This window comes from Pogonomyrmex barbatus, unplaced genomic scaffold (assembly GCF_055798465.1).
Source record: "Pogonomyrmex barbatus isolate J1 unplaced genomic scaffold, ASM5579846v1 scaffold18, whole genome shotgun sequence".
In the NCBI taxonomy this organism is placed as follows: Eukaryota; Metazoa; Arthropoda; class Insecta; order Hymenoptera; family Formicidae; genus Pogonomyrmex; species Pogonomyrmex barbatus.
In genome coordinates this window covers 4,043,416-4,057,482 of record NW_028297114.1, presented here as the reverse complement: position 1 = coordinate 4,057,482, position 14,067 = coordinate 4,043,416, and the positions used below count along the sequence as shown (strand labels likewise).

Here is a 14,067-nt window from a genome sequence, read left to right as displayed (position 1 = left end):
GCTGATGATTCGTGATTCGCCAAAACGCCCTTTTCGCGGGCACTACGAATTTTCGAGAGGACCATGTTGCGTGGACGATAAATCGTTGATGCATCCGCCACGACGATACGTTCCATCGCGTATAACGACGGCTGCAGGAATCACACTCATCTTGCATGTCACGTTCAGAGTTGGTGCATCGTGATAGTCGGCGAGAAAAAAAATGATAAGAAATACCGATGTGCCGAGTTAGTTATTTATTTTTGTTTGACTTCTATTTTATTCTCTTAGAAGAATATCAAAATGAAAACGAAATTTATTTCATCGGGCTACGTAAATACACGCTAAATAAATAATATAGTTGGTAAAATTTAAATTTGGACTTTTTATATCTAAAAAATATTTACTTACGCTTGCTATTTTATTGTTTATTTTATATACACGATAGACACGAGATAGCGTCTGTTTGCGACATAATATCAGAGATATCTCATCATTTTTTTTTCCAACAACATGTGAAAGCGTGTTAAACTGAATTTGCATGCTCGCGTTAAGCGCAGACAGAGGAAAATGAGTTTGTCACGTCCTTGAAGGTCAACGTTGCAGGGAAAGGAGGAGCGCGATGGAATCTCGTTAAGGGCAAGTCTCGCATTTACCCCCCCAGCTCCCTGAGACGTACTTGCACGCGTTGAACAATTTATTGCGCCTTTCTTGCGCGTTAAAGCATACTATGAACTGCATACCTTATGCTGGGTTCCCAGCTGGGTCGAATCATAAATCGTGCGGCTCTCTCCTTTCCTCTCTCTCTCTCTCTCTCTCTCTCTCTCTCTCTCTCTCTCTCTCTCTCTCTCTCTCTCTCTCTCTCTCTCTCTCTTCTCTCTCTCTCTCTGTCTCTCTCAGACCTTCATCCTCTTACTCTTGATCCACCACGGTCACCCTTGTTTTTTACACGACGAGTCGAGAGATCTTCTCCTTCGTGCACCTTCAAGTGCAGCAACGTCCGAGCTTGCTCTCGTCAGGATATGCATGAGTTCTGGTGTCTCGACTCGTTCGCGTTAGTTATTTAAATCTTCGCCATACGTGCGCGAGCTTTTATCACTCGCTTTTGCTGTTTACATGTTTACCAGCCGCTCCATTCGACGAGTGCAAGCTGCATGATGCGTATCGTATGTCCGCGATATTTTACGCAATGCCTTTCAAACAAGAACGATATTTATTTTGTCAAGGGCTAGTCCATATTAAAGGACCGTCTTTTTATTGACACACACGACGTTGAAAAATATTTTTCGTGACTTTTTGACAACTTAAAACATTTTTTTCATCGCGTGACATGTTTCACACATCACATTTCAATATTCTGTATTACCTTGAGATGGAAAATATTTTGAGTATCGTTATACAAAAAAGAAAGTTTCAGTTCTTTATTAAAAATTTTGTTTAAATATTGTAAAAATACCGTTCGATAATAAAAATACACCACATGTCGGCTCGATAATAAAAATACACCACAAAATATCAACTATCGATGACGAAATATCGACAGTTTTTTCGCGTATCCTTATTTCAAATCAAGTCCTGCAAATTATCCTTCTGTATCCTGAATTCCGCCGGGAATGAAATATCACTCCCTCCGGGAAAATTTGATATACCGAGACATGCGTGTAAACCCCATTACATCACGTTTACGACGACCGCCTTGCAGAAACTTGAATTACATTACATCACAGCCTCTTTTATGACAACTACACATATTATCAAGAGAGTATGCGATTACTTTATTTCTTTCACAACGCAAACATTTTCGTCTTGATGATGAGCATATTACTTCTGATCTTTATAGCCTATCTAAATTGAAAAATAATCTTTATAAATAACCTCTATGAATAGAAAAAAATGATTAAATAAGCTGAAGATAAACTGTGATAAAAATATGTGATATAGAGCTAAATCAGAATTAAATATTGTTTGTTTTTTCCAAAGAATGTTTGTTTATTTTCAGGATTTTGGATTTAAATGTTTTTATTTATTTTTTATTTAATATATATTATATTATTGGATATGTATATATTATACGCTTATGATTATTGAAGAGTAATTAATTGTAAGAATGATTAGAAATAATTTTAATTCGTTATTTTAGATTATATAATAATTTAAACTTAAAATAAATAATGTTATAAAATAATGTTCTATAAACAACAAATTTTCATTTTTCAATAATCTTATAGTGTTATTAGTTTTGAGAGATTCTGTATATTATAGTCTCATTTATGTTATTACATTACATTATAATTAACTCGATTAATTTCGGTCGTGTTGCCCTGATTCCGAAAATTAGAATTCGCGTTGCTAAATAATAGATCATTCATTGACAACGCGGTAATACGTAAACAACATTACGGTTGTTGTTGATGGCAATTTGGTACATTTGTTACCAAATCGGAATAAAAAGCCTAACGAAACGAACAACCTCGATTATACACGAGGCTTGTAATTAGCCGAAAGAGCCGTGGATTCGCACGGACTATGTAGTAGCACGTGTGTAATTATTGGGTTACTGTCAGGCATATCTCGTCGACGAGTTTTATCGCGATTAAAACGAGATAGTTTGTGGCGGGAAAAACACTCGATACGAACTCGAACCATGCATCGTGTGTCGATTCACCGAGATTGAATTTCGATCGCGGTCAACAAACTCGCTTTTTTTCGACAGATGCGAAATCTCTAAAATGGATACGTGTCAGTCATATGATATAAGTTAATTTTTTTTCATCGGTTACATGACATTGTAAAACACCGCACTAATAATTAAATTATACACTCTTATAATATCTATCGATTAAAAGATGATTTGTGTGTGTGTGTATATATATATATATATATATGTACATACACACACACATACACACACATTAACAAAGAATATTTAAAAAATTTATATTTTTACAATGTTTTGTTTTTTTTTAATTTATAATGTTAATGTTAATTTATAATGTTTTTTTAAATATCTCTTTATTTTTATTTAAAAAAGAAATATATATTTCTTATAAATGGAAAAAGAAAACAATATAAATAGATATAATCTTCAACAATTTTCTTTCTAAGTGAAAAATAATTGAAGGAATATTGTCTTCATTATTAATATTATTAACTTTATTGATTAGCAATTTATTTTTTGTAGAGAATTCATATTTCATTATTTTTTTTTTTTTTATAATAAAGACTGCGGTTGAACTTTCATAATTTACTCTAACCTAATATAAAAAAACGATAAAATATTACTCACCATCTTCAAAGTCTCGAAGTTTCCTCTCTTCAACATGTCTATCAATTTCCGGTGTTCTATTTCTTCTTTCGTCATATACACCTTTTTGTTCTTCAATTTCTCATTTTCATAATCATCGCACAAAACATTGTGAAAATTCACTTGCACCACAGGATCTAATCTCGTTTGCTCGGCTGCATTTTCCGGTAGATCCTGTTCAAATTGCAGGTTCTTAACGAGAATTTCATTAACCACCGCACCACGTTCATCCATGTTCTTCATCGTCTCTTCTACGCGATCTTGAATTTTTTCATCAACCTGAAGTTTATTCCGAGAAGGATCTTCCTCAGTCTTCAATTTCGAGCTTTTATGACATTCCAATTCATCCACAGGAATTGTAGCGGTCGATAAATTGCTGTTCTCTCGCGAATGGATCGTCAATTGATCCTGACCCTGTCGCAACGTATCCTCGTAGTCAATCACGACATCTTGAAAGATTATTGTCGATTCATCTGCATCTTGTCCGATCTCTTTCTGCCCTCTGGATTCTTTCGTTCCCGAGATATTTGATTTATTCTGACAAGGTGATGTCGATTGGAAAGTAGCGAAAGTTTTTGTGGACTCATTAAGAACTTGCTGTTGCTGATTCCACTTAACGTAAATCGATTTGTCTGCTGATTCTTTCGATCTACCATTTGGCAGACTCTTTTGTACCTTTAGACATTGCTTCAATCCGATTTCTGGATATCTGCAGATTAAACCCTCGCTCTTCCGATCATCTTCTTCAATAGTTTCGAGATGTTCGTGCCGCGACTCACCGATCCTGTCGAACGATTCCTCTTCGAATGTCGAGGACAATTCTTTGGCAGTAGACTCTCGATCTACTCTGGAAAGACCGGCCTTTTCACCGTACGGCGACGCTTGCAAGGAAGGTCGAAGAATTGATTCGAGGTCATCTGCGTGAATCACTTGCGGTTGCAAACTACGCTCGTAGATCTTCTCCACGTGATCGGGAGAGGCGTAACGCGTGATTCTAAGAGACGGAACGTTTTCGCAGGTCGCAATCTTAGATCTTGCGATGTGCTGCTCGTTCGGCTGTTGCTGCAAACCGCTGCTCGTGGAATAGACTCGATTGTTCGGTTTGAAGCTCGATGAATGCGCGCCCATCGACACTTTTACTCGATCCTGCGATCCCGCGTGTAAGGGAGACGCATCAAGATCCTTGCGCGGCAAAACCACCGGTCTTTTGAGCTCCATCGACGCTCCTGCGATCTGATGACACCTGGATCTCGAGGTACGCAATTCCGCTTGACCTTGAAGAGCCCGCACACGAGCACTAACAGCAGAGCCGTAGATCGGTTGCTCCTGTCGCGCTTGTTCGATCGATCTGGGCGTCTCTCTTCGGACGTCGCTGGAAATCTGAAGTCGGCGTCGCGGCGATTCGATCGTGACCACGCGATCGGAGTCCGCCGAGGCGATCTTTAACGAGCTATCTCGAGGATGGTTTGCGGCGCATCTCGTCGACATTTCCGTCGATTTACAGGCTGACTCGACCGCTTTATCGGTGGCGGTGGGTCGCGACGTCGGCCCGCTGGCTGTAGCGGCCGGCCGCCTACTTTCTCCGTCCTTATTTGGTGAGATCGGTTCGCCTTGGACATCAAGGCTGCCTCCGGCCACTGGGAGACCCTTCGAGGGGCCCGGTTCACAGAGCGGAGGGCCTATTTCCTTAACGAGCGAGTGCGCCGCCGCAGTCGCACAGTTTTCATCTGCGCTCTTTCCGGAACGCTTCAATGACGGCCTTCTGCAAGGAATAATCGACGACGTCGTCGTCGTCGTCGTTGTCGTCGTCGTCATCGTCATCGTCATCGTCGTCGTCGTCGTCGTCGTCGTTATCGTCGCCATTGACGTCGTAACGGTAGACATCTCGGATATCTTCGAGCCGCTAACGGTCACCTTACAGTAGTCAGATTCGCTCATCGCCTTCACCAAATTCGTAATCCTACTCGCGGCTTTCTCTTCAAGATTCCCTTCGGCACGTCTGGACTTGAAGCTCGAATTGAGGAGCCCCCTCTGAGGGATTCTAGAGGCCGGGCTGGAGTCGCCGGATCTCGATGACGCGACGCTCGATTGAGCGCTGAAGCCGTAATCCTGCTGTTTACTTCTCACCGCCAAGTACTCTTTGTACGGGCCTCTATTAGTGTTCACTCCGACGTTTACCTTCTCCGGCTTGCCACGCTCCAACCTACGATTTACGCGAGTCAGATCGTCATAGCTCGACGAGGCTCCTGCGTTCAATCTGTCCCTCGCCTCATCGATCGACGATCGGGATCGCGAATCCTGACCGCGATATCTCCGCTGACTCTTCTGCTCGGCACTGCTATTCGATCTTATCAACGGTTTTTCACGAGAGGCCACCGGGAAGTTTTGGCTGTGCGCTTGATTCAGCCATTCGTCCACCCTCTTCTGGACTTCCCCTTTGCGTAGCAAGACTTCAGGCACCTTCGAGCGACCACTCTCGATCGCGTCCATGGCAACCGACGAGACGCAGGAGATATCCTGCTGATGTCCTTTGGAGTCCTTAGAGTCTTTTTGTCTATCCCGCGAACGTTGTCTCACCTGGGTCTGCTGATTTATCTTCAGCACCGGTTGAACCTTCTCCTTCGTCGGGATGGATTTAATCTGAATCTTCGCGCCGGATAACTTCGATTTTACCTGCTGTCGTTTCTGCTGGTCCATCATTATCGCCTCGAAATTCGTCACGCTGATGCTACCAACGTCACTGAGATCGGACGATCTACGATAATCCAGATCTTCGTATTCGTCCAGAATGTTATTTACTGACTGCGTGTCGATTGAGCTGGTACTCTTCGACTTGTTTCTCGCAACGCTCTCGTCGCTGCTCGAATAGTTGCTTTGTTGACGTTCCCGACTGATTTGTCGTTTAGGACGCAGTTTCGGTTTCGACTTCTGGTATTTGATCATCGCATTCTCGCTCGTATAGCGCGATGAAGTACCTTCGATCTCTTCGCTTTGGTTTGCCTTCGGAGCGGACGATTGTCGCGCGTGATGTTGCTGAGGTGACTCTCGTCGGCGATTGAACATGTTGCCGTCGTCAGACGTCGGCAAATTCCGCCTCATGATCGCCGGTAAACCGGAAGTCCGGAAGGTCGTGAAGCTCTGCACGTTTCGCGAACACGTATCCCCCTCGGCGTTCATCAACCTCTTTGATATGATCCATGAAGTGGCCAGATGAGAGGCGCCGCCGTCTGCGTGGATCGCATCCTCGTCGGCGAAAGGAATGTTGTTGCCGACGTTGGATCTCGAAATTATTTCATCGTTCATCTTCTATCGAAATGGCATCTTACTTGGTATCTTCTTGAAGAGAATAAGGAGTAACTGGTAACACGAAGAAATCCTGAAAAATATTTCCAAGTGTTAGCAAAGATGTTTGAAAAAAATGAGAAAGTATGTTATAAATTTGAATTTATAAAACTTATCGAAATTACGAAGTGAAAAAGTATTTTACACGAGATCTTAAGTAATTTTTCTCAGACATAGAAAATATCGATTTAGCGGAAGAATTATTAAACGTAACGAAAATCTACATTTTCTTAAATGTACTATTTAAATACGAAAAAAGATGTGTTATTATTGAGAAATGTATGATTATTCCAGATGAGTAGAAAAGAATTAATGTAATTTGTCGATTAATTTATTAGGCTTAATAATAGGGTTAACTTTACGTAAAATTTTTTAGAAACCGCTTCCCTCTGACTGTTGCGATTATCAAAAATTATCTGCTAGAATATAGTCCATGTAGTAACTGTTCCCCGCAAATCCAAAGTAATAAAGTCTCAAACTCGCAGACACGCGGTCGGCGAAGAACGTTCTCCTCGTTAATTTTTCAGTCTGCACAAAATTTACGTGCGTGCTCCGCTAAATGGTACCGCCGCGGTTGCATTTCCGCTTAAACTCTACGTGCGCATTACGCGCCACTTTAATTTGCAAAGACCTACCCATCCTTTTGCCAGTGGAGTAACAAAAGTACCAAGTCACGACAATAGATCGCAAAAAGCCGGTAAATACGATTCTCGTAAATCTTGAAAAAATTCAACAGCGTTTTAACTCCGCGGAACGGAAAAGTCTATCGTACGCGTCTATCCTACGAAAATTAGAATATATCTTACACGGTGTTAAATTTAGGGTTAAAATTTCGCTCGACAAAATTCGCTATTTCGAACTCAACCACGTTCTGGAAATCTCGCTGATCGGCGATAAATAGCAGAAGGCGCGCTTCCATAACGATTGCGCCGATCGGACGCCGGCGCCGTATCGTTTACCGACATTGGAGGCACGTTCTATCGTTCGTGGAATTTCCGGTAGCTGACCGGTATCCGGTTTGAATTAATTCGGTTCCTGAGCCCAGAGACATTAAATATTATAATGTGTTCGCTCCGAGGAAATCGTGCGTGGAATCCTTAAGAAACTCGAGAGATTAACGAAATTTAATATGCCCGTAGAGACTGGTAATGCGAAACAGCGTTATTTCTTCATAAGATCTGCCTGTTAGTTTATAACATCTGTTTATTAGGAAAATGTCATCGATGCATTTGAGAATAAACCTCCAGGAAACATTTTCTTCATTAAGATACATAAATATTCATTTAAACCTTACAATATTTCATACAAAATTGAATTTATACGGTAATTTTCCTCTCAATTATTTTTAATTCAAAACAGGAAGAAAATTAAAATGGATAATTAACTTAAATAAATTATGCTCTATATATCTGTATTATTTCAGATATATTAATTTATAATTTAATCTCTAATTTTAAAAGAACTGAATATTGAAAGAAAGTACAACAACAATAGATATATTATAATTCAAATACACAATGTGGATAAATTATGAAAAAGCACAATTTTTAATTTTTTTATATTTTTATTTCATTTTATATGTATTTTCAGATAGAACTCTCAATAGTTAATGAGTTTCCATAAAATAATACGAATCAGCTTCACATGCGCGTAAAAACGACTACATAATTTCAGAAATAATATTCGATACTCTCTGTGCATAATTGTGTTTTTATATCAACTGTCACAATTTTCTTTTCTCCAAATGGGATTTCAAAAACGCATGATGATAATGTAAATTTGTATAATTAACAAGATTTAATTTATAAAAATCTGATTCAGAGATGAGAGGGTTATTAAATGTACAGCGGCGCGAGAATATCTCGAATGTAAATCGAACGAAAAATGCGATTAATAGAGCAGATGAAAATACGAAAAATCGTATCTGCTTATCGGAAACATCAACGGATCAATTGCAAATTGCATATTTTCTGCGCTGGAAACAATCGGTTTTTCACCGGCGATGTATCATCCGGCAAAAATAAAGATCGACCCGGCGATAAATATTCATAAAACGGTGCACGATAAGAGCACAGGACAGCCATATAATCGGATAATATTCCCGAACATGTAAAAAGGTGAATTTTATTCCATTTAATTACAATTCCGCCGCGGCGATAGCCATCGGTACATGAATATAATTCGACAATTTCGTTAAAATCGGCGAACGCGTCGAGTAAATATTAAACAGGAATCGCATGGGATCGCGAACGTCGTCGAGGGGCGGCGGGAGGGGGGCGGGGGGAGCTAGATGCAATTCACATGAGGCATAAGACACTGCGCGCGAGCACCGTAAATTGAATTAAACTGTCGCGAGCTTCGTGCCGTACCGTTGCGAGCTCTTCTGGAGCTCTAATGATTCCAACACAAGCACACAGAGGCCTTTTGAAGCCTCTCTCCCCCATGGGTTGGCATTCTACTTTTAGATCGCAGATAACGCGTAACTCACCGCCGCGTCGTAACGAAACACGCGTGAGTCATGCGTGGCGTGGATAACGTCGGCGTTAAATTGAGCCTAAAATCGGTAGACTCGTAAGTCCTCGTAAGTCTTCTGCCTTTAGTCAAAACTAATTCAATTTAATCTCGATTGGATTTTACGATTTATATTCCTGCCAGTCCAGTTACGAAAGTTTAATGTAAAGGAATATCCCTCCCTGTAACTTCATCAAATTTACATTGCTCTCTGAAAAATAATATATTGCAATACATTTGTCTTTTCCATATCGTGAAATGATATGCAATGATATGCAACGAAAGAATGGAGGTTATTAAAATACACAATACTGGAAAAAAAAAAAAAAAATAATAATAAATAAACGTGCGGATAATGAAGGCAGCGATTATGCGGACAGTAAAAAACATCAAATTCCTCTCAAAAGTGTACTTTTATTAAAAATCTCTAATTATGATGTTGCCTACCATGTAAATGAGAGGAAAGATTGTGTTTGCGCGGAATAATATCAGTTTCCCGATGAAAAATGTTTATCGCAGGAATGCGAGCCATAGGTGTGTTCACTAGCGTAATTAACGGTACTAGAAAATTCAGGTGTTTCCGCGAATGCACTGACCCGAATCCTTTACGTGCGTACAACACGCGATGCACGAAGGTGACTATGGTCCACGGCGATTATTGCGATTTATCGTTCATAGACATCTGCCACGATTTAACTTGCGATATCGTCTCGTTAGTGGGCTTTCAATTTTCGCTGTCGTGCAATGCTGCTCGCTGCAGCTTGCACCAGTTAGGATTACGAATGAAATATCACACGTAACTTCCGTAAGGACATATTTTGAAATCATAAATTTCCACTTACAGATACGGAAAGAACGGTTTTGTTGAAATATCTAAAAATTAGGCTAAATTTACATCTGACAATTTTTCTAAGTCATCAATTATTATATAGGATAGTTTAAGCATAATAATAATAAAATTTTTTTATGTCTTATCAATTAATTTAAATGTCCTACATAATTATTTTGATGGTCGAACAAAATTATTATTTCAGATTTGTATCTGACCATTTGATAAATTTTTATATACTTCGGCAAAGCTATTTTGTTTATGCGCTTAGACGGAAATACAAATTATTTTAAATGTAGCTGTATATATATATATATATATATATATATATATATATTTAGTTCGCGGTACAGTAATAATATCCAATAATATACATTAAGCGGGAAACTGTTCTTAGAAAATTCTTTTTCGCGACATGCCTTCGCTTCCACAATATTCGCAAAAGATAAATATATTCCTTTAACAACTGCAAGATGTCAGTGGCAAATCGGTGCCGCGCATATACATAATTCATTCGATTGACATTCCCGAATGAATTGCGGCGCGTTAGAATCGCGGTGAGACGACAATGCAAAAATGCAAAAATGATCGCGTGGGCTTAACGACCATGGCACGATTGTGTAAAAACGAGGGATAGTAATCGACCTACGATCGCGAAAAGCGGCGAATACGTACATCGGGAGAACTGACTCATTAAGCGAGCGTGAGGTACTGTGTGCACGCCATTTAAACCTTTTAACCTTTCAATTAATCGGGTGACGAGAACTTTGATCTCTTCCCATCTAAGGTTGGCTACGGATCATCCAGATTATTCATGCTAGAATTGCCGTCGCTTCGAATTTCTTCGAATTTTAGCAACACTCGGGTGAACGTAACTTTGTATTTTAATGAAAAATGTATATATATATATATATATATATATATATATATATATATATAATGCAATAGATATCATCAAACATGCAGCAATATTAAGTATAAAAAATTGTAATACAATAGTACAATATTATACGTACTACTAACTTTTAATATTTTTTTAAATATAATTTATATTAAATAGTTTTTTTTTTTAAATAATAGATAATATTAATACATCAAAATATATGTATATAAATGTATATGAACATTTTTCAGTAATTAATCTTAATATATAAAATAAAAATTTATCTCTTTTTAATTGATAAAAATTTATTTGATTAATTGATCTTTTTATCAATATTGGTCCGATGAATATTTTCTGTGAAATTTTTCTTCGGAGTATTTTTGTATTATATTTTCTATAGTGTTAAATATAGGATGAACACAATGTCGACCAATATCGAAAACGGAAAACAAACATTTTGTTTACTAAGCGTAATAGAATGTATTAAACGTCCATGTAAAACGAAAATTCATTTTCACGTTGTGTTTCCTACAACATTTATTATGAAAACATAAAAATTAAGGTAAAACGAGAAAATTATTCATTCAAGCGTAGCACGTTGTTACAATTTAATCAGTCAGTTTTATCAACTGGAAACATTTACTAATGCGCATTCAATGTTAAGTATCTAATTGATAAATGGTAAATGATAATACTGTAAGAGAAATTACTTTTATTAATATTTACTTGAATATTCTGATAAAAAAATTGTGATTTATTATTTAAATATTGATATTCTAATCTTTGCCTTTTTTATTTCAAAATAAAATTTAACGCATTTGAGTGTAGTAGCTTAAATAGCAACATATCCGATTAAAGATGTATCACATATATTTTTTTCTAACTTCTACGATGAAAAAATTATGAAAAACTTACAAATTATTCCAAATCTAAATTAACTAATCTCCGCAACGCACTGAAACTTTAAATATCGTAAATCATCTTGAACACTTGAGATATTTATGTAAAAAAATTAAAATTTTTGTCATTATTTATTAATCACATTTCTATTAATATTTCCACCTTATATTTCCACTAATCTTTGATCCAGAGTCTAAATCGTCTCAAAATTTTCTGTATTCTAATTTTCTATACTTTTAAATACGCTCTAGAACAACGTATAATAATGTTTTCATGATTTTTTTTTTATTTTAAATAAAAATAATGATGTAAAATACATATCCTTAAAAAGAAACAATCATCTTGACGCACAGACGGTGGCACTTATACACGCGGAAATCAGCTTTCAGGGTGCTCAATCGTAATCGCGGGTGTTTTGTCAATTACCTCGTTCAATTTCCCCGACGGGATACCTCTCGTGTAGAGACCGGGGAAGACACGGTCGTTTCCTGCGGTAGCGCCGCAATAAAACGTACGCCGCCGCACGTCTCGTGGCGCGCACGAGAGCAATCTTATCGGGGATCGGGCGCGTTTAGCATACGCTCGCGACTTGTATGCGTACGTGATTAAGCGCCGTCGAGCGGCCAACATTATCTGGCGATATGTAGGTGAGCACCAATCCTTTAGGAAGATTAATGGCTCCGTATTATCTGGTCGATATAGTGCCGCGGTCAGGCCGGGCAACTTTTTAAACGACGCCGGGGAAGACTTTCTCGCCTTGGACGCCGACTTCGCCGCCGTGCGTTTTTATCACGAGTACTTGTCGCGCGAGCATTTCCGATCGCGTATCTCGCTACGTACGAGTATCTCGCTCATAATTCAGATTCGCCGTTCGTTCGCGTTCTGCCTTCGCCGTTTGTGTGCGCCGTTTGTGTTATTAGCCGTTATGCAGCGCGCGTCTCATATCTCCCGAGACATATTCGCTAATATTCGATTTTAATAACATTGCGTATATCATCATTACGCGCGATATTATTTCCAAATTAAATAATACACGCGCCTCGGGCGACGCGATAAGTCAAGCTCGAGTCCGCTTCGGGCTTTTCCATGCGATTTTCTAAAGATAGGGACAATGAATCCACCGTTCCATTTTTGGCCGCGATCCAGAAGTAGAAATTTTTATGAAGTCGCTTTCCTGAAATTCGCTTTATTTGAGGTTTATTTTAGCACGTTACGGTTACATAAAATTTCTAAATAATATCAAATTGGAAGTCAATTTTCCACTCTAGAATTAAAATCAAACCTACAATATGCTGAGAATCATATACCATTAAGATCATATAAAACAATTCTCGGTTACTCAAGAGGGTACTTTTATGTTTCTTTCTTTTAGATATAACTTTTCAACGATATATCGATTCTGTTTGACCGCTAACATCTCTCTTTTTGCTAACTATTCTTCTATGTGTTATATACCGGTCCCTTCCGGCGAGTCGTCTCTGAAAACGTGCGGCTCTCTTTCACAATCCTCTCGCCTCTTCCTTTCTTCTAAACCGTTGGGCTATTCACGTCTTTGACAGAATTGCCTTCAGGGTGGATAACCCGAACGCAACTACGTGGGGCCTACGCACTCGAAACTTTTTCGAAGAGCTCACCATTTCTACTCGCGCGAATGAATATACAACTTTGAAATTTTTCTGTATACAGAAACAAATTCATAAAGTTAATAATTTAAAATCTAATTTAAATAAATCAACAAAGATTTTTTGTGCCTTGGAAAAGTTTATTTGAAAATTATAAAATTATCGTGTTTAAAAAAGTACAATAATTCAAAATAATTATCACGGAAATATAAAATTACAATTTTATAATGATTCGTTATCATAATTACATAACGGAAAATAACAGACAAATATATTTATGTTGCTATAATAATTATATTAAAACAGTTATCGCATAATAACGCTATGAAGGTTGCACACTCGTGCATTATAATTTTACACGCTTCATAATCTTTCTATAAAAGTTCAGATTTCCGACAGAGTTGTCCCTTACGGCAACTCCAAGAAGTACTTCACGACCTTTTTGCTCGTCCTAACATTCTCCGCGTAGGTCCTTTCGCTCTGGATTGCATATGCGGCCTCTGAAGCCGCCCAGTTCCCTCCCCCCATTCTTTTGTTCTCGCCGTATTCTCTCTGTTATTTTTTCTCGTATCCCCGACATACGAGATCTGCCAGAGGAGACTCGCCTTTTTTCGACAAACAAACCATGCAGACAAACAAATGTCACGAGCCGCTTGAGACACTGCAAAGCTAAACGCCGCTTTGCTCTTTTTCCACG

The 14,067-nt window shown here is 38.5% G+C and overlaps 1 protein-coding gene across 3 annotated transcripts in view; it reads right to left on the bottom strand.

Annotated features, from left to right (window-relative positions):
* The window catches only part of LOC105431714 (uncharacterized), a 227,752-nt gene that overhangs the window by 207,647 nt on the left and 6,038 nt on the right, over positions 1 to 14,067 (bottom strand). For all 3 annotated transcript variants that reach the window (XM_089075162.1, XM_089075161.1, XM_089075164.1), the window contains one exon: positions 3,266 to 6,659. In XM_089075162.1, coding sequence (XP_088931288.1) covers positions 3,266 to 6,586 — 3,321 coding nt within the window. In that variant the 5' untranslated portion in view covers positions 6,587 to 6,659. The remainder of the gene's footprint in view (positions 1 to 3,265; positions 6,660 to 14,067) is intronic.